Source organism: Pristiophorus japonicus, chromosome 9 (assembly GCF_044704955.1).
Source record: "Pristiophorus japonicus isolate sPriJap1 chromosome 9, sPriJap1.hap1, whole genome shotgun sequence".
Classification (NCBI taxonomy): domain Eukaryota; kingdom Metazoa; phylum Chordata; class Chondrichthyes; family Pristiophoridae; genus Pristiophorus; species Pristiophorus japonicus.
Genome location: NC_091985.1, coordinates 22,076,473 through 22,097,765, shown reverse-complemented (window position 1 = coordinate 22,097,765; position 21,293 = coordinate 22,076,473). Strand labels below are relative to the sequence as shown.

At 46.2% G+C, this 21,293-nt stretch overlaps 1 protein-coding gene across 10 annotated transcripts in view; it reads left to right on the top strand.

Moving 5' to 3' along the window:
- wdr27 (WD repeat domain 27) overlaps window positions 1-21,293 on the top strand; it is an 838,472-nt gene that overhangs the window by 192,387 nt on the left and 624,792 nt on the right. For all 10 annotated transcript variants that reach the window (XR_011594978.1, XR_011594977.1, XM_070889135.1 and 7 more), the window contains one exon: window positions 841-962. Coding sequence is in view for 8 of the 10 variants with exons in the window: in XM_070889135.1 (XP_070745236.1) it covers window positions 841-962 (122 nt within the window). In the remaining 2 variants the exon portion in view is untranslated. The remainder of the gene's footprint in view (window positions 1-840; window positions 963-21,293) is intronic.

Here is a 21,293-nt window from a genome sequence, read left to right as displayed (position 1 = left end):
GTGTGAAGTGACAATCTAACCACTAACCGTCAGGCTAGGAACACCAGCAGCAAAGTAGAATTGAACATCTCATTAAAAGAAGTAACATTTTCTGCTTGAACTGGTATTAACCACGAAGTTTTACTGCCATAAAGTTCACTAATTTCCCTTTCTTGAAGTTCATATTTAATAAGATTATTGTACTGGTCCTCCCACTTCCCCCCTCCCCTGAGGCTGGCTTTGTGGAGTTAGCCATCTGAGCCATACAGACAATATTGGTCCAAGGTTCAGACCCCCGCAGAGTTAGTTGATCTCAGCCAATCCAATGGTAGAGTTGCTACGCTTAGCTTCAGCTCCCCTAAGTTAAAGGAAGTAAAAATTGGCCACGATCCCCACTCCTTGATGGATGTCCTTTGACACTTGATCAAATTGCGTGTGCGTAGATATTAAAAGAAGGTTTGGTTTTGATGCCTTTTATGGTTGTGTAACCAGCCAGCGCTCTTGGCAAGGCTGAAACATGAATAACGGCCAATTGGCGACTGCACCCATGAAATTGCACCCCATCAGGGGATCAGTGTCCTCAGAAGAGGAGAGAAGAGGAAAAAAAGCGACGAAAATATGACTGTTGAGATCAACGCTTCAGTATTAGGCACCTTAATGTAACTTAACCCTGTTAGAATCGTTTTGGAACGATGTTGATGAACTCAGCAATTTTACCTATAATGAAATCTGAAGGTTGTGGGTTCTGCATGTGGGGGATAGAGAAGAGTAAAGTGCTTTTAGTTTTTTTAATAGTTTATACGTATTAATGTTTCTATGATACCACTCACTACTGTTTACCTTGACAGAAATAAATTGCAGATATTGTTCTGACAGCTGGCACAAACCGTGCTTTGGAGGTGTTTGATCTGAATGTTGGTCGAAGTGTAGTAACTGTTCCAGATGCTCATACTAGACCTGTGCACCACATTTGCCAGAACAATGTAGGTCATTGCTTGTACAACTTTTGCTTTATCGCAGCACGGTTAAATACAATGGCTGCTCACTTGAGCGCTCTAATACACTGTAATCTATTATATAGCGTACATTGTTTATAGCACATCCCCCCTCCTATCTATTTTATATCGTGTGTTTCCACAAAAGGACACTTTAGGGTAAAAAAATATGTTACTGCCCGTTTTCATGTACGTAATTGACGGTACGCATCCAGCGTTTGACCGAACCAGGAGGCCCAAGGCTCACCCAAAATTGGTCCTCGGGCCTCATTTTAATAATCGAAATGAGCTGCTGGTCGGTGCCTGTTGCACCTCCCAAGGCTGCTTGCCCCTGTGGCCCAATTCAATTTGGGCCACTTGCCCCGCCGGCAGTACACCCTAGGGCACGATGCAGCCCTTTCAGACCATGCAAATGACCTCAATCCTGCTATTTGGAATGGGGTCAGTGGCTTCGGACAAGGACAGAAAAGAGTTCTGCTCCTTTGCACTGGCAGTGGGCCCCCACAATTACAACATTCGGGAAGTGCGGGCGGTAGAAAGTGTAAATTATTCTAATCGCAAGTCATTAGCGCCTCCGGGGGATGGTAATAGGGCGCTAAGGACTTATCGACCGGGCATGGAAAAATTACCGACGCCCGCAAGCATCCCTGGCGGGCTTGCGTTGGCGCTAAAACTTATCGATTCGGTCTCTTGCGCCTGAAGATCGTGATGTCATCTGGTGCGCAGCGCCCGGCTAACGCCCCAGATGTAAAATTCGCTTCAGCCCCCTGCAGCATCGCTGGGCGTCAACAACGGCAGCTGCAGGAGGCGTTGTCACCTTGATTGGCCATCTAGGGAGTGCTAATTAAAGGCAGTGGTGCTAAGGTAGGACAACATTTATTAATGTCCCCAGTGTGTTGCATTTGATTTGTTTAGAACCTGCGATTGCTCAGCCCTGCACTCTCATAGAGTGTTTGGGGCTGCTATGCGCGTATCGCAGGTGCCTTAGACTTCAGTGACCACTGCATTCCAGGGATGGAGCCTGTACAGACGACAGCACTGCACGGAACATTGTGCAGCACTCTGCCGATACCGCCCCGCTCGCTCCCTTTAGCGCTCTAAGGGAGGTGGTAACACTTGATTTAGCACTCGACTTCCCTCTTGGAGCGCTATAGCGGAAGTTCCCAGCAGAATCAATTGTGTAGCACCCACCGATACTTTTATGCTCCCGCAAAAGCTATCGCCCCAAATGGGGCACTATGCATTTTGTAGCCCCTGGTCTTTCCTACGTTTAGATTTGTTTTTTTAAATTTATCTAAACTTGTCGATTGTCCCCGCAGTTTTTAGTGAAAGTCAACAGTGGAAGTCAATCGTGTTGAAAGAATGACCTAATCAGCTGTGGTAGAATAAATTTGCCTAGGTTAGAATAAATTTGCATATTGTTAAAAGTGAAACAGAAACGTTACACAAAAGTGTTACAGTCAGTGTGTGATGGCACAGGTTATATTGAAGATTTTTAATATATTACCAGTGAGTCCCTAAACCTAACCCTAACCCTAACCTTGTTAACTTTAATTCAGAGGAGGCATCGTGGTTCAGTTCGGCCAGCTAAAACTGCATATCTTACCAGCATGTGGAACTGTAAACTTCCTGCTGCTTCTCAAACCAGGATCCCCAGGGCATTAGGGAATTTGTTAGTAAAGTTATTTGGGAGACAATTGCAGCCCCTGTGACAGGTCCACCCCTCCGTATTTTATCACGGAGCCAAGAGACTGGTCAATTGCCAACAACTCCTTGAATACTGTGGATCTGTCTAGCTCAGGTATTGGAATACCAAGTCTGACACAAAAGATTGGCTCGATTCCCATATCCAGTACCAGTCATGTCATTATGGAGCACCCTGACCTCAAAGAGGCTCCACTTACCTCCCCTGCTGAAGAGAATAGTTACTGATTGGACCCTAGGTAGCCGATGAGGGAGGATTTTTAGGCCCTTGCTTTGCAGACAGCACACACCTGGAAGTACTCCTAAATATCATCATCATCATCAGCAGCAGTCTCTCGGAGTCGAGGATGACTTGCTTCCACTCTAAAAGTGAGTCAGGGTGACTGAGGAATCCAATGTGGAACCTACAGTCTCTGTCACAGGTGGAGCAGACAGTTGTTGAAGGAACGGGTGATTGGGGAGCCTGGATTGACGCACGCTGTTTACACTTGTTTTCTGCTTGTTCTCGACGATGGGACTCGAGGTTCTTAGCGCCCTCCCAGATGCTGTTCCTCCACTTTGGGTGGTCTTGGCCCAGGATTTCCCAGGAGTCGGTGGGGATGTTGCACTTTGTCAAGAAGGCTTTGAGGGTGTCCTTGAAGTGTTTTCTCTGCCATGTCGAAGCTCCACGTGGAGCGCTTGCTTTGGGAGTCTCGTGTTGGGCATGCGGACGATGTGGCCCGCTCAACGGAGCTGACCGAGCGTGGTCAATGCTTCCTCAAGCCTCCCTGTGGCTGAAGAGCTCCTCCCAGAGTCACAATGCGGATTCCGTCCACAGAGGGATACAATGTATATGATCTTCACCGTGTGACAACTACAAGAGAAATGCAGGGAACAGGACCAGCCCTTGTACATGGCCTTCTTTGACCTCACAAATACCTTTGACACTCAACCGTGAGGGATTATGGAGCGTCCCCCTCCCTTTCGACTGCCCTCAAAAGTTTGTCACCATTCTCCATCTGCTCCACGATGATATGCAAGCCGTGATCCTGACCAATGGATCCACCACAGACCCAATTCAAGCAGGACTGCGTCATCGCACCGATGCTCTTTTCGATCTTGCTGCAATGCTACATTTCACCCTTAGCAAGCTCCCTGTCAGAGTGGAGCTAAACTATAGAACATGGGAATCTGTTAAACCTCCGCCGCCTCCAGGCCAGATCCAAAGTCCCATCCTCTCCCAAATCATCATCATCATCGTAGGCAATCCCTCGGAATCGAGGAAGACTTGTTTCCACTCTTAAAATTAAGTCCTTAGGTGGCTGAACAGTCAAATATGAGAGCCACAGTCCCTGTCACAGGTGGGACAGATAGTCGTTGGGGGTAAGGGAGGGTGGGACAGATTTGCCGCACACTCTTTCCGCTGCCTGGGCTTGATTACTGCATGCTCTCAGTGATGAGACTCGAGTGCTCAGCACTTCCCCCACTTAAGGTGGTCTTTGGCCAGGGACTCCCAGGTGTCGGTGGGGATGTTGCACTTTATCAGGGAGGCTTTGAAGGTGTCCTTGTAACGTTTCCTCTGGCCACCTTTGGCTCGTTTGCCGCGAAGGAGCTCCGAATAGAGTGCTTGCTTTGGGAGTCTCGTGTCTGGCATGCAGACAATGTGGCCTGCCCAGCGGAGCTGATCAAGTGTGGTCAGTGCTTCAATGCTGGGGATGTTGGCCTGGTCTCATCTGTTGCATTGAGTGTTGGGGCGTACGCACTGATGACTGTGGTGCATTGATTCCGGGATAGGGTGAGTCGAAGAATCATGAGGCGTTCGTTAACCCCGCAGGGGGGAGTCTTTGAGGCAGTCGACCAGCTCGTTTTTGATGGCGAAGCCAACTCTGTGAAGGCGGTGTTCTTCCTCTAGTTTTCCTTTCCAGAAGAAGGTGTAACCTCCACCTTGTTCCTTGAGCTGGCCTTCTCCTGCCTGCCGATTCTCGCTTAGGGCGGCGATGTCGATGTCAAAGTGGCTAAGTTCCCAGGCAACTTTGGCGGTGCGGCATTCCGGCCTGTCGCTGTTGGAGTTGTCCATGAGTGTCCTGACGTTCCAGGTCCCGAACTTAATGTTAACGGATTGGAAGATGCCTGTGCGTGAGTTCTTTTAACGTGGGGTGGCCGTTGCACACCGGCTACAATACGGGCTTAGCTGAGCAAGATCTTGGTCCAGTGGCAAGGGGGTCCAAGACGACTGGAGACCAGGCACTGCTGTACGAGCCTAATTGCCTACGGCGAGATGTTGGCCGCTGGAGGCCCGAACGCCTGGTCAGATGTTCACCTAGCTCGCCGGGTGTCGTCGGGGATCGGGTGGAGCAGCAGGGATGTCGGAGGAGGAGGAGGAGGACGCTGCAGGAGGCTCGGACTTCGCTTGTAGTCCGATAGCCATTACCGATGGGTGGTTTGGAGCGAAACCTGAGGTAGGCCTGGATTTTGGGATTTGCAGGATTAGGGTTTAAGGTAGGGACTTATGCACCCCCTATTAGGGCTAGGGGGAGTTTAGACAGTGGGAGGGTGGGATAGTTGTAGAATTGGATGGGTACTGTGGAGGTCATTGATGAAGGCGTCTCTGCCCGTCTTGGCAACCAGTACTCGATTGCCCCAGAGAAGGCAGTCTGCCTGTATAGACATTTCATCTTTGCGCTGCTGGAACAGCTTTATCTCTTCCTGTATTTCCACTGGGACACTGGACCAGCTGGATGCGGGCCGATGCGTTGGTATTTATCCCTTTAATCTCGGAAAACAAGGATATGAGTGGCTTATGGTCAGTTTCCAATTCTAATTTGTTACGTTCTGTGGCCTCGGTGCATTCTCGATTGCCTCCGTCTTCGCGTTGGTGGGCCTGATGCCGTCCGCTGCAATCCTCTTTCCCAAGAACTCCACTTCAGGCGCCAGGAAAACGCACTTTGAGCGTTTTAACCTGAGCCCCACGCAGTTGAGTCGACTAAGAACCTCCTCCAGGTTCTGCAGATGCTCGACTGTGTGCCGACCTGTGACTAAGATGTCGTCCTGAAAGACCACGGTGTGCGGGACTGACTTCAGTAAGCTTTCCATGTTTCTCTGGAATATCGCTGCCGCTGATCGAATTCCAAACGGGCATCTGTTATAAATAAAAAGACCTTTCTGCATGTTGATACAGGTGAGGCCCTTTGATGATTCCTCCAGTTCCTGCATCATGTAGGCTGAGGTCAGATCCAGCTTCATGAACTTCTTTCCTCCCGCCAGTGTTGCAAAGAGGTCGTCGGTCTTTGGTAGTGGGTATTGGTCCTGCAGAGAGAAACGATTGATAATTTCTTTATAATCGCCACAGATTCTGATGGTGCCGTCTCCCTTGAAGATTGGGACAATAGGTCTGGCTCACTCGTTGAACTCAATCGGTGAAATGATGCCCTCTCTTTGCAACTGGTCTAGTTCGATTTCTATCCTTTCTCTCATCATGTACGGTACTGCTCTTGCCTTATGATGGATGGGTCGTGCCCACGGAATTAGGTGGATCTGCACTTTTGCTCCTTAGAATTTCCCGATGCCTGGTTCGAACAGCAAAGGAAATTTGTTTGAGACCTGGGCACACGAAGAGTCGTCAGCGGGCGATAGCGCTCGGACGTCGTCCCAGTTCCAGTGTATCTTTCCCAGCCAGCTCCTGCCGAGCAGCGTGGGACCACCTAGAGTGGTAGCTTGTGCACCGCTCCATCGTAGGAGACCTTTACGGTAGCACTGCTGATTACAGGAATCAGTTCTTTTGTGTAAGTTCTTAGTTTCGTGCAAACTGGAATTAAGACAGGCCTTGAGGCCTTGTTGCACCACAATCTTTCGAAAGTCTTTTTGCCCATGATGCACTGGCTTGCGCCCGTGTCCAGCTCCATTGACACCAGGAGTCCATTTAGTTCAACATTCAGCATTATCGGGGGACAATTCGTGGTGAATGTGTCCCATGTACCTCTGCCTCCTCGGTCTGAGGCTCTGGTTTGTCGTGATCCTCCGTGGATCTGTCCTTCTCTGCAACATGGTGTTTTGCAGGTTTAACAGGATTTGCAGCTCACCTGCACATACATTGGAGGTGTCCCATTGTTCCATAGCCCTTGTAAACGTACCCTTTGAATCGGCATGAATGGAAACGATGATCACCCCCTCAGCGCCAACAAGGTGTTAATGGCCTTGCATTCATCACCCTTGATGGTGGACTCTGAGACATCTGCGGATGTGCAGCTGCAGGCATGTGTGACCTGCCCTGTACGTTGCAATTCGAAAACAACATCACTTTGTTCACAGTACTTGTAGCAGCACTTGTGTGCTGAGAGATTTGCTTAGTAGTGTCACTGGTGGCAATGAACGCCTGGGCCACCGCTATGGCCTTACTCAAGGTTGGGGTGTCTACAGTCAAAAGTTTGCGAAGTATGGTTTCGTGGCCAATGCTAAGTAAAAAAAAGTCTCTGAGCATGTGCTCCAAATATCCTTCAAATTCACAATGTCCTGCAAGGCGTCTTAGCTCGGCGACATAACTCACCACTTCCTGGCCTTCAGACCTTTTGTAGGTGTAGAACCGGTACCTCGCCATCAGAACGCTTTCCTTTGGGTTCAACTGCTCTCGGACCAGTGTACACAAATCATTGTACGATTTCTCCATGGGTTTCGCTGGAGTGAGCAGATTCTTCATGAGGCCATACGTTAGTGCCCCACAGACGGTGAGGAGGATCGCCCTTCGTTTGGCAGCGTTCTCTTCCCCATCTAGCTCGTTGGCCACGAAGTATTGGTCGAGTCACTCCACAAAAGTTTCCCAATCATCTCCCTCCGAGAATTTCTCCAGGATGCTCACTGTTCTCTGCATCTTTGGGTTCGCTATCTGTATCTCATTGCCAGTTGTTATGTATGGAGAAAGAGTCAGACTGAACACTGTGAGCTCAACATAACGTGTGACCTTAATCTTTTATTGCAGGCCTCCAGAGTGCCTCTCCAACCTGTGAGGCCTCCTTAAATACCTGTGCTCCCAAGGGATTATGGGATCCCTTGGGACTCCAGGGGATGAGCCCTCTGGTGGCTGTACAGAGTAAAGTTTACATATATAACACTTTCACCATCCCAAACCTCAGAGATCCCTTATCAGATATTTGATGGCTATCTCATTTAGTATAGCAGGAACTGTGTGGTGCACAGCTTGTAACATGCCAGCTACCTTGATGTTCTTGGTGTCCAAGCCCAGTGCCACTCAGCAGGTTTACTTGCCATCAACAGCATAATCGAAGCTCTCATATGAGGGAATTTTACAAATAGACAGGTTGCATTGTGAGTCTGACTTGCCCTTTGTGATGCTGAGCGATATGTCAATGTTCGCCAGTGCTTTTTTCCATAAATCCATAAATTTGCTCTGATATTTTACATGTCAAATAAAGCCTTTTTATTGCTTCCCTTTTTGAATTTTGAATTTTGAACCGTAAAGGAGAACTGTGGATGCACATCTTATATTGCATAACTTTAAATCTGAGCTTCACAACATCATTTTTCCATTCAATGGTTAAAAAAACAGCCACAAAATAAGAATATAGTAATTTAACTACTTCTGTGTCCTCAGAAACGACATTCCACTGCCACTGGTAAATAATCCAACATCCATCTGCCCCCTTCTCTTAATATGCTTAAAGAATGCTTTGGTATTGTCCTTTATATTTTCGGCTGTATTCCTCTCATGTTCTCTCTTTAATCTCTGTCTGTTTATTAACTATCTTCGGCTTGATTGTACGGTTCTCTGTATAGACTTTTCTGTACATTTCAGAATTTTATACTCGCTTTTTTTCATCCCCGTATCCCAGTAGAGTCAGCCGTGGCTCAGTTAGTAACACTCTCGCCTTTAAGTCAGAAGGTTGTGGGTACAAGTCCCACTCCAGAGACTTGAGCACAAAAATCTAGGCTGACACTCCAGTGCAGTACTGAGGGAGTTCTGCACTGTCGGAGGTGCCGTCTTTCAGATGAGACATTAAACCCTGTCTGCTCTCTCAGGTGGATGTAAATGATCCGATGGCGCTTTTTCGAAAAAGAGCAGGGGAGTTATCCCCCATGTCCTGGCCCATACTTATCCCTCAATCAACATCACTAAAAAGCAGATTATCTGGTAATTCTCACATTGCTGTTTGTGGGAGCTTGTTGTGGCCAAATTGGCTGCATGTTTCCTACATTACAACAGTAGCTACAACAGTCAGAAGACGACTTAATTGGCTATAAAGTGTTTTGAGACATCCGGTGGTCCTGAAAGGTGCTATATAAATGAAAGTTTTTCTTTTCTTTAATAACCTTTTTTTCGTCCAAATTGGTTCAATCTCCTTTTGGTCATCAATTTGTTTCTGGGATAAACTGCTTTGACAATGTGAATGATATCTTCTTAAAACTGCACATTCTTAACTTAAATAGTTATTTGCATTTTATTCTTTGCATAAGACACTTCTTTGAAAGTCTAATCTCCTGAAATCAAATTTATTTTTTCAACGTTAAAAAATAATAGCCTGGTTAGATTTCATCCATCGCATAATAACTGGTTAAATAGAATAAATTTTGAGATTGTGCAGAAAAAAACTCTTATTCATCAATATTCACTGACCACTCAAACGCGCTATAAAGAGCACTCCTAAAATAGTTTTAAAAGGTGATATTTTACAGTTTTTTACAGCAGTGTTTCTCCAGACATCTGCATTTCTGTATAAACATCGTCTCCTGTTAAAATAATTTGAAATGAAATGTGGCCCACAACGACTTTTTGCCAAAAGCTATTTCAATAACAAAAAGCAGACTCTGCAATTCCAATTGACTGTTTAATATTTTATTATCAGAAAATGGGTGGCATTCAACTTTTCCGATGTTCTATGTATGCATTCACATGGGTAGGCAATGTGAGGTGCCATCTATAGTTTGAAAACTATTCAAATTTCAGTAAAACGTGGCAAAAATGGAAAAAAAACGAGTATTCCATTTAATAAGGGTTTTTATAAGGACATAAGAACATAGGAATTAGTAACAGGAGTAGGCCATCTAGCCCCTCGAGCCTGCTCCGCCATTCAATAAGATCATGGCTGATCTGGTCGTGGACTCAGCTTCACTTACCCGCCCTCTCCCCGTAACCCTTAATTCCCTTATTGATTAAAAATCTATCTATCTGTGACTTGAATACATTCAATGAGCTAGCCTCAACTGCTTCCTTGGGCAGAGAATTCCACAGATTCACAACCCTCTGGGAGAAGAAATTCCTTCTCAACTCGGTTTTAAAGTGGCTCCCCCGTATTTTGAGGCTGTGCCCCCTAGTTCTAGTCTCCCCCACCAGTGGAAACAACCTCTCTGCCTCGATCTTGTCTATCCCTTTCATGATTTTAAATGTTTCGATAAGATCACCCCTCATCCTTCTGAACTCCAACAAGTAAAGACCCAGTCTACTCAATCTAACATCATAAGGTAACCCCCTCATCTCCGGAATCAGCCTAGTGAATCGTCTCTGTACCCCCTCCAAAGCCAGTATATCCTTCCTTAAGTAAGGTGACCAAAACTGCACGCAGTACTCCAGGTGCGGCCTTACCAATACCCTATACAGTTGCAGCAGGACCTCCCTGCTTTTGTACTCCATCCCTCTCGCAACGAAGGCCAACATTCCATTCGCCTTCCTGATTACCTGCTGCACCTGCAAACTAACTTTTTGGGATTCATGCACAAGGACCCCCAGGTCCCTCTGCACAGCAGCATGTTGTAATTTCTCCCCATTCAAATAATATTCCCTTTTACGGTTTTGTTTCCCAAGGTGGATGACCTCACACTTTCCGACATTGTATCCCATCTGCCAAACCTTCGCCCATTCACTTAACCTATCTAAATCTCTTTGCAGCCTCTCTGTGTCCTCTACACAACCCGCTTTCCCACTAATCTTAGTGTCATCTGCAAATTTTGTTACACTACACTCTGTCCCCTCTTCCAGGTCATCTATGTATATTGTAAACAGTTGTGGTCCCAGCACCGATCCCTGTGGCACACCACTAACCACCGATTTCCAACCCGAAAAGGACCCATTTATCCCGACTCTCTGCTTTCTGTTAGCCAGCCAATTCTCTATCCATGCTAATACATTTCCTCTGACTCCGCGTACCTCTATCTTCTGCAGTAACCTTTTGTGTGGCACCTTATCGAATGCCTTTTGGAAATCTAAATACACCACATCCATCGGTACACCTCTATCCACCATGCTCGTTATATCCTCAAAGAATTCTGGTAAATTAGTTAAACATGATTTCCCCTTCATGAATCCATGCTGCGTCTGCTTGATTGCACTATTCCTATATAGATATCCCGCTATTTCTTCCTTAATGATAGTTTCAAGCATTTTCCCCACTACAGATGTTAAACTAACCGGCCTATAGTAACCTGCCTTTTGTCTGCCCCCTTTTTTAAACAGTGGCGTTACATTAGCTGCTTTCCAATCCGCTGGTACCTCCCCAGAGTCCAGAGAATTTTGGTAGATTATAACGAATGCATCTGCTATAACTTCCGCCATCTCTTTTAATACTCTGGGATGCATTTCATCAGGACCAGGGGACTTGTCTACCTTGAGTCCCATTAACCTGTCCAGCACTACCTCCCTAGTGATAGTGATTGTCTCAAGGTTCTCCCTTCCCACATTCCCGTGACCAGCAATTTTTGGCATGGTTTTTGTGTCTTCCACTGTGAAGACCGAAGCAAAATAATTATTTAAGGTCTCAGCCATTTCCACATTTCCCATTATTAAATCCCCCTTCTCATCTTCAAAGGGACCAACATTTACTTTAGTCACTCTTTTCCGTTTTATATATAAGCTTTCACTATCTGTTTTTATGTTTTGCGCAAGTTTATCTTCGAAATCTATCTTTCCTTTCTTTATTGCTTTTTTAGTCATTCTTTGCTGTTGTTTAAAATTTTCCCAATCCTCTAGTTTCCCACTAACCTTGGCCACCTTATACGCATTGGTCTTTGATTTGATACTCTCCTTTATTTCCTTGGTTATCCACGACTGGTTATCCCTTCTCTTACTGCCCTTCTTTTTCACTGGAATATATTTTGTTGCGCACTATGAAAGAGCTCCTTAAAAGTCCTCCACTGTTCCTCAATTGTGCCATCGTTTAGTCTGTGTTTCCAGTCTACTTTAGCCAACTCTGCCCTCATCCCACTGTAGTCCCCTTTGTTTAAGCATAGTACGCTCGTTTCTGACACAACTTCCTCATCCTCAATCTGTATTACAAATTCAACCATATTGTGATCACTCATTCCGAGAGGATCTTTTACTAGGAGATCGTTTATTTCTCCTGTCTCATTACACAGGACCAGATCTAAGATAGCTTGCTCCCTTGTAGGTTCTGTTACATACTGTTCTGAGAAACAATCCCGTATGCATTCTATGAATTCCTCTTCCAGGCTACCCTTGCGATTTGAGTTGACAAATCGATATGTAGGTTAAAATCCACCATGACTACTGCCGTTCCTTTTGCACATGCTTCCATTATTCCCTTTTGCACCAACCTTTTGATGACCGTGGTACCAATCCAGCACCGAAATCAAAATATAGCCTGGTTACACATTTCAGTCCATTCTTACAACAATGTAAGTTGTTGGCTTAGAAGTTGGATCAGGCAAAAAATGGGTGCTGAAGGGTCCAATATGGTGTGCGGTGTGCACAGGCTCATTTTGTGCCGGGTATGGGCCAGGAGTTAGGCCCCATTGCCTATGCAAATTGGAAAAATGCTTACTTTGGACCGCTTCCCAACATTGCATTATGCGGCGTGCATGCTGTAGTCAATTCTCTCAGGCCCAGAGCAGCCAAACCAACAGTCCATCAAGGGACTGCTAAAGGTTGCCAACAGGAGCGGCAGTTCGGGAAGCGAGCGGCCTATTAAGGCGCGAGAGACGGCAGAGCGGCCACAGGGGCGGGAGTTCGGGAGGCGAGCGGCCTATTAAGGCGCGAGAGGCGGCAGAGCGGCCACAGGGGCGGGAGTTCGGGAGGCGAGCGGCCTATAAAGACCCGAGAGTCGGCAGAGGCGGCCACAGGAGCAGGAGTTCGGGAGGCGAGCGGCCTATAAAGGCCCGAGAGTCGGCGGAGGCTAGCCAGTGCAGCTGCATCAGGGGCAGAAGGTAAACAAAGAAGTAGAAAGAAATCGAAAGGTGACATCACAGCCAAGGGGGTAAGTGATTGGCTGTTGATTGGTGAGTAGTTTTTCTTTTTTCTTTTCCCTATCAGTAGCTAACCTTTATCATTGCTGTTGCCAAATTAAGTTAATCTAAGGGTTAAGTCATGGCAGGAGAGCTCGGACACGTGCCATGCTCCTCCTGCCCAATGTGGGAAGTCAGGGACGCCTCCAGTGTCCCTGACGACTACATGTGCGGGAAGTGTGTGCTGTTGCAGATCCTGGCAGACCGCATTGCGGCACTGGAGCTGCGGGTGAATTCACTCTGGAGCATGCTGAGGATGCCGTGAATAGCACGTTTAGTGAGTTGATCATACCACAGGTAAAGGTTACACAGACAGATAGGGAATGGGTGATCAACAGGAAGAGCAGTGGAAGAAAGGTAGTGCAGAGGTCCCATGCGGTCATCCCCCTCCAAAACAGATACACCGCTTTGGGTACTGTTGGGGGGGGATGTCTCATCAGGGCAGGGCAGCAGCAGCCAAGTCCATTGCAACGTACAGGAGGACAGGAAAAAGAGTGGGAGAGCTATAGTGGTAGAGGATTCTATTGTAAGGGGAATAGGTAGACGTTTCTGCGGCCGCAATCGAGACTCCAGGATGGTATGCTGCCTCCCTGGTGCAAGGGTCATGGATGTCTCGGAGCGGCTGCAGGACATTTTGAAGGGGGTGGTTGAACAGCCAGTTGTCGAGGTGCATATAGGTACCAATGATATAGGTAAAAAACGGGATGAGGTCCTACAAGCTGAATTTAGGGAGCTAGGAGTTAAATTAAAAAGTAGGACCTCAAAGGTAGTAATCTCAGGATTGCTACCAGTGCCAGTCAGAGTAGGAATCGCAGGATAGCTCAGATGAATACGTGGCTTGAGGAGTGGTGCAGAAGGGAGGGATTCAAATTCCTGGGACATTGGAACCGGTTCTGGGGGAGGTGGGACCAATACAAACCGGACGGTCTGCACCTGAGCAGGACCGGAACCAATGTCCTAGGGGGTGTTTTTGCTAGTGCTGTTGGGGAGGTGTTAAACTAATATGGCAGGGGAATGGGAACCTATGCAGGGAGACAGAGGGAAGTAGAATGGGGGCAGAAGCAAAAGATAGAAAGAAGAAAAGTAAAAGTGGAGGGCAGAGAAACCCAAAGCAAAAATCAAAAAGGGCCACATTGCAGCAAAATTCTAAAAGGGAAAAGTTTGTTAAAAAGACAAGCCTGAAGGCTCTGTGCCTCAAGGAGTATTCGTAATAAGGTGGATGAATTAACTGCACAGGCAGCAATTATTGAATATCATATCATTGGCATCACGGAGGCATGGCTCCAGGTGACCAAGACTGGGAACTCAACATCCAGGAGTATTCAGCATTCAGGAAGGATAGACAGAAAGGAAAAGGAGGTGGGGTAGCGTTGCTGGTTAAAGAGGACATTAATGCAATAGTAAGGAAGGACATTAGCTTGGATGATGTGGAATCTGTATGGGTGGAGCTGCAGAATACCAAAGAGCAGAAAACGCTAGTAGGAGTTGTGTACAGACCACCAAACGGTAGTAGTGAGGTTGGGGACAGCATCAAACAATAAAGGTAAAGCAGTTATCATGGGCGACTTTAATCTACATATAGATTGGGCTGGTAGCAATGCGGTGGAGGAGGATTTCCTGGAGTGTATTAGGGATGGTTTTCTAGACTGGGTGATGTGTAATGAAAAAGGACTAATTAGTAATCTTGTGCGAGGCCCCTTGGGGAAGAGTGACCATAATATGGTAGAATTCTTTATTAAGACGGAAAGTGACACAGTTAATTCAGAGACTAGGATTCTGAACTTAAGGAAAGGTAACTTCGATGGTATGAAACGTGAATTGGCTAGAATAGACTTCCAAATGATATTTAAAGGGTTGACGGTGGATAGGCAATGGCAAACATTTAAAGATCACATCGATGAACTTCAACAATTGTACATCCCTGTCTGGAGTAAAAATAAAACATGGAAGGTGGCTCAACCGTGGCTAACAAGGGAAATTAAGGATAGTGTTAAATCCAAGGAAGAGGCATATATAAATTGGCCAGAAAAAGCAGCAAACCTGAGGACTGGGAGAAATTTAGAATTCAGCAGAGGAGGACAAAGGGTTTAATTGGGAGGGGGAAAAATAGAATATGAGAGGAAGCTTGCCGGGAACATAAACACTGACTGCAAAAGCTTCTATAGATATGTGAAGAGAAAAAGATTTGTGAAGACAAACGTAGGTCCTTTGCAGTCAGAATCAGGTGAATTTATAATGGGAAACAAAGAAATGGCAGACCAATTGAACAAATACTTTGTTTCTGTCTTCACAAAGGAAGACACAAATAACCTTCCGGAAGTACTAGGGGACCAAGATTCTAGTGAGAAGGAGGAACTGAAGGATATCCTTATTAGGCGGGAAATTGTGTTAGGGAAATTGATGGGATTGAAGGCTGATAAATGCTCGGGGCCTGATAGTCTGCATCCCAGAGTACTTAGGGAAGTGGCTCTAGAAATAGTGGATGCATTGGTGATCATTTTCCAACAGCCTATCGATTCTGGATCAGTTCCTATGGACTGGAGGGTAGCTAATGTAACACCACTTTTTAAAAAAGAAGGGAGAGAGAAAACGGGTAATTGTAGCACGGTTAGCCTAAAAATGTTGGAATCAATTATTAAAGATGAAATAACAGTGCATTTGGAAAGCAGTGACAGGATCGGTCCAAGTCAGCATGGATTTATGAAAGGGAAATCATGCTTGACAAATCTTCTGGAATTTTTTGAGGACGTAACTAATAGAGTGGACAAGGGAGAACCAGTGGATGTGGTGTATTTGGACTTTCAAAAGGCTTTTGACAAGGTTCCACACAAGAGATTGGTGTGCAAAATTAAAGCACATGGTATTGGGGGTAATGTACTGATGTGGATAGAGAACTAGTTGACAGATAGGAAGCAGAGAGTCGGGATAAACGGGTCATAGAAACATAGAAAATAGGTGCAGGAGCAGGCCATTCAGCCCTTCTAGCCTGCACCGCCATTCAATGAGTTCATGGCTGAACATGAAACTTCAGTACCCCCTTCCTGCTTTCTCGCCATAACCCTTTATCCCCCGAGTAGTAAGGACTTCATCTAACTCCCTTTTGAATATATTTAGTGAATTGGCCTCAACTACTTTCTGTGGTAGAGAATTCCACAGGTTCACCACTCTCTGGGTGAAGAAGTTTCTCCTCATCTCGGTCCTAAATGGCTTACCCCTTATCCTCAGACTGTGACCCCTGGTTCTGGACTTCCCCAACATTGGGAACATTCTTTCTGCATCTAACCTGTCTAAACCCGTCAGAATTTTAAACGTTTCTATGAGGTCCCCTCTCATTCTTCTGAACTCCAGTGAATACAATCCCAATTGATCCAATCTTTCTTGATAGGTCAGTCCCGCCATCCCGGGAATCAGTCTGGTGAACCTTCGCTGCACTCCCTCAATAGCAAGAATGTCCTTCCTCAAGTTAGGAGACCAAAACTGTACACAATACTCCAGGTGTGGCCTCACCAAGGCCCTGTACAACTGTAGCAACACCTCCCTGCCCCTGTATTCAAATCCCCTCGCTATGAAGGCCAACATGCCATTTGCTTTCTTAACCGCCTGCTGTACCTGCATGCCAACCTTCAATGACTGATGTACCATGACACCCAGGTCTCGTTGCACCTTCCCTTTTCCTAATCTGTCACCATTCAGATAATAGTCTGTCTCTCTGTTTTTACCACCAAAGTGGATAACCTCACATTTATCCACATTATACTTCATCTGCCATGCATTTGCCCACTCACCTAACCTATCCAAGTCACTCTGCAGCCTAATAGCATCCTCCTCGCAGCTCACACTGCCACCCAACTTAGTATCATCCGCAAATTTGGAGATACTGCATTTAATCCCCTCGTCTAAATCATTAATGTACAATGTAAACAGCTGGGGCCCCAGCACAGAACCTTGCGGCACTCCACTAGTCACTGCCTGCCATTCTGAAAAGTACCCGTTTACTCCTACTCTTTGCTTCCTGTCTGACAACCAGTTCTCAATCCACGTCAGCACACTACCCCCAATCCCATGTGCTTTAACTTTGCACATTAATCTCTTGTGTCCTTTTCAGAATGGCAGTCACTGACTAGTGGGGTGCCACAGGGCTCAGTGCTGGGACCCCAGCTATTTACAATATACATTAATGATTTGGATGAAGGAATTGAGTGTAATATCTCCAAGTTTGTAGATGACACTAAACTGGGTGGCGGTGTGAGCTGTGAGGAGGACGCAAAGAGGCAGCAGAGTGACTTGGACAGGTTAGGTGAATGGGCAAATGCATGGCAGATGCAGTATAACGTGGATAAATGTGAGGTTATCCACTTTGGGGAAAAAACACGATGGCAGAATATTATCTGAGTGACGGCAGATTAGGAAAAGGGGAGGTGCAACGAGACCTGGGTGTCATGGTACATCAGTCATTGAAAGTTGGCATGCAGGTACAGCAGGCGGTGAAGAAGGCAAATGGTATGTTGGCCTTCATAGCTAGGGGATTTGAGTATAGGAGCAGGGAGGTCTTACATGCAGTTTTACAGTGCCTTGGTGAGGCCTCACCTGGAATATTGTGTTCAGTTTTGGTCTCCCAATCTGAGGAAGGATGCTCTTGCTATTGAGGGAGTGCAGCGAATTTTCACCAGACTGATTCCCGGGATGGCTGGACTGACATATGAGGAGAGACTGGATCGACTGGGCCTTTATTCACTGGAGTTTAGAAGGATGAGAGGGGATCTCATAGAAACATATAAAATTCTGACGGGACTGGACAGGTTAGATGCAGGAAGAATATTCCCGATGTTGGGGAAGTCCAGAACCAGGGGACTCAGTCTAAGGATAAAGGGGTAAGCCATTTCGGACTGAGATGAGGAGAAACTTCTTCACTCAGAGAGTTAACCTGTGGAATTCCCTATCGCAGAGAATTGTTGAAGCCAGTTCATTGGCTATATTCAAGGGGAGTTAGATATGGCCCTTATGGCTAAAGGGATCAAGGGGTATGGAGAGAAAGCAGGAAAGGGGTACTGAGGTGGATGATCAGCCATGATCTTTTGAATGGTGGTGCAGGCTCGAAGGACCGAATGGCCTACTCCTGCACCTATTTTCTATGTTTCTATGTAACAAAGAGGTAAGTAAATTGAAGTAATAAATTATTTAGCTGCCGATAATTTGTTTTATTTATGGAAAGTGGGCAAATATCACATGATTTCAGTGGTCTAAACCTATTCATAGGGAGGCAATGCAATATTCTCTGTCAGAGGTTCTTGTGAAAGATGCTGTACATTGGCGTAGAAGCAATCTGCATCAGCTCATTTGTAGTACAGAGAGTAACGTTATTGCAAAAAAATATGTAGGGGGAGAATATTGGTTTCGGCGTGATACCGTTGATGTGCCCACAGTGCCCGCCCCACGTGGCAGTCGCGAACCCCAAACCACGATCACATTCGAGACTCATTAGCATTTTGCCAGTGAGCTGCGGGGGATGAATGGGTGCACTGAACTGCAGATCGCCAGTTGCCAGCAGCAGAAAACCAGATAACTGCAGGTAAGGCCTGTCTGGGGGCTGGTTGGCGGGGTGTGGAGGCATGCGCGAGATGGGGCTGACAGTAAACCAGAAGATTTTTGTGTTGCCTGGAGGAGCTCCTCCTCCTGGCCCCATAAAAATCTTTTAAAAATAACGAAAGGACTTAACATTTAGGAGAAGCCGCCGGCAGTACCTTTGTGAATTGCCGGCTAGGTCTCTCAGTGCATGCTCTGTCCATTTCTCTCTAAACGTTGCAATTAGGGTCCTACAAAGGGCGTAGGACCTCGCTTTGTATACCTAAACAACCTGGTTTGGGCAGATGTGCTGGGCATCTATTTAAAGTAATTGAGTGGTGAGAATGTGGAACTCGCAACCACATGAAGGCGAATAGCATAGATGTATTTAAGGGGAAGTTAGATAAATACATGAGGGAGAAAGGAATAGAAGGATATGCCAATAGGTTGAGATGAAGTAGGGTGTGGAAGCATTAACCTATTGGGCCAAATGCCCTTTTTCTGTGCTGTAAATTCTATTCAATTACGTAAGAACATAAGAATTAGGAGCAGGAGTGGGCCATTTGGTCCTTCGAGCCTGCTCCGCCATTCAACAAGGTCATGGCTGATCTTCTACCTCAACTCCACCTTCCCACACTATCCCCATATCCTTTAATTCCCTTCATTCCCCACATTTTTGCGACCTCTGTCTTGAATATACTCAACGACTGAGCATCCACAGCTGTCTGCTGTAGAGAATTCCAAAGATTCACAATCCTTTGAGTGAAGAAATTTCTCCTCAACTCAGTCCTAAATGGCCGACCCTATATTCTGAGACTATGACCCCTGGTTCTAGACTCCCCAACCAGGGGAAACATTTTCTCAGCATTAACCCTGTCCCTTAAGAATTTTATGTGTTTCAATGAGATCACCACTGATTCTTCTAAGCTGTAGAGAATATAGGTCTAGTCTACTCAATCTCTCATCGTAGGACAATCCCCATCATCCCAGGAACCAGTTAGTGAACCTTCGCTGCACTCTCTCTAAGGCAACCATGTATTTCTTTAGGCAAGGAGACCAGAACCGTACACAGTACTCTCAGTACTCTAGGTGTGGCTTCACCAATGCCCTGTATAATTCTAGTAATTCTAATTGTAGTAATTCTATGTAAAGTCCAGTCTGAGTGTTGATTCAGGCTGGCAAATAGGCGCGCAAGGTACCCATCTAGACGTTTTTTAGATGAGAAGCGGCTGACCAGCAGTTGAAACTCTCTCCTGTAGTACTAATGTTAGATGATGAACTGTTTTGTACACAGAAATAGTGAAGATAATTCCTAATTTATAAGCCACAATTAGGATTGAATAGTACAAGAAAGTCAGTTTGCATCTGGAAAATGCTATTCCTTTGTAACTACAATATTCCTCCAAAGTAAGCGGAGCAATTACAACATTTTGGTATCAACATGCTTCAATCAAAGAGAGAATGAATGAGAGTTGTTACTGATTGCCATCATTTTCAGTAGGAACTCATTTAATTCTTTCTCTGACTAATTCTGTATAGTATAATATTGCAGTTTGAAGTTGTATATACCACATTATACATACCTCACTTAGATTTCTTTCAAACAATTCTGAAACGGAATATTCTTCACTACAGTTTCTTTGTTACTCAAATTTAAATGGAGTAATTACGGAAATCACTACTTTTCCCACAATGAGCTTTTCCCCCGGAACACTGGGGTCTTAGTTTAATATTGTTGTGCCGTTTCATGGGCCTGAAATGAGTGAAATGATAACCAATTTAGCAGTGCAGAGTCCTGTGCCCAACCTGTGCTCATTTTAGACCCAGAATTGTGTTTGACCAAGTCACCATTTCCAGGTCTTGAGCAGCCAAACCAGCAGCCTTTGAAGGGATCGCTGGAGACAGCTCAGAAAAGGGCCACAAACTTTGAAAACCTTTAGGGCTGGATTTTCTGGTCCTTTGCACTCCGGGTTTTGCCCTGGAGCGACGTGAAAGGCACGGTGAGGTCTCCATCACCCCGTCGTGATCCTCCGGTCAGGTTTTGCGGAGGAGTTGAGCAGGAGCGCCGGGAAGAGCAGGACCGCCGGGAAGAGCTGCACCCGGTGTGCAAGACTCCTGGTTGCGACATTGGTGCCAGTTTGAGCTCCTGCCCGACACGTCCTCCTGAGAAATCAGAGAGGTCCAGCCATGGTAGCAGCTGAGAGGAAGGTAAAGTAATACAAAAGTAAGTGCAAGCGTTCTTTGTTTTACATTTTTGTGCGATTTGTATTGTGGTGGCTTGGGCAATGTTTTTGCGTTTTTTTTTTCAGGTCCCACCCCCCACCACCCCAGGCCTCTCTTGAAGCGTCACAGCCTGGCTCTTTAGCTCGGGAGTTTCCCTTCCTTGCACCAAGAGAGTTGTGATGCGCCCCCTGATGCCCAAGCTTACATACTAAAGCGCAAACTATTCCCGGCCGCTAACTTTCCCACCTCGCCGCCATTATCGCCCCAAAAATAGAAAAGCCGAAAATCCCGCCCTTAGTATTTTGCGGTTGATAGGAGCAGGAATGCTCCGCGTGGCTCCACGAAATTGCTCCTGCTCCTCCCTCGTCCCCCTTCCGATCGTCTCCCCTCACAGACTTACAGCTGGGCCTTGGCACAGGGTGTATTTGATAAGGCTCAGACAGGTGGCCTGGTTGCTGCCTGTAGCTCACTGGATTTATTCTGATGAGGCCCGAAGTCCTCGGGGCCTCTCTATTGTGTCGCGCTGTGGCTGCGCTCAGCTGGTTTGGGGCACGAAGGAATTTAGGTCTCCAGTGTCTATTTATCAGAAGGTTTTAATATTACCTCTCA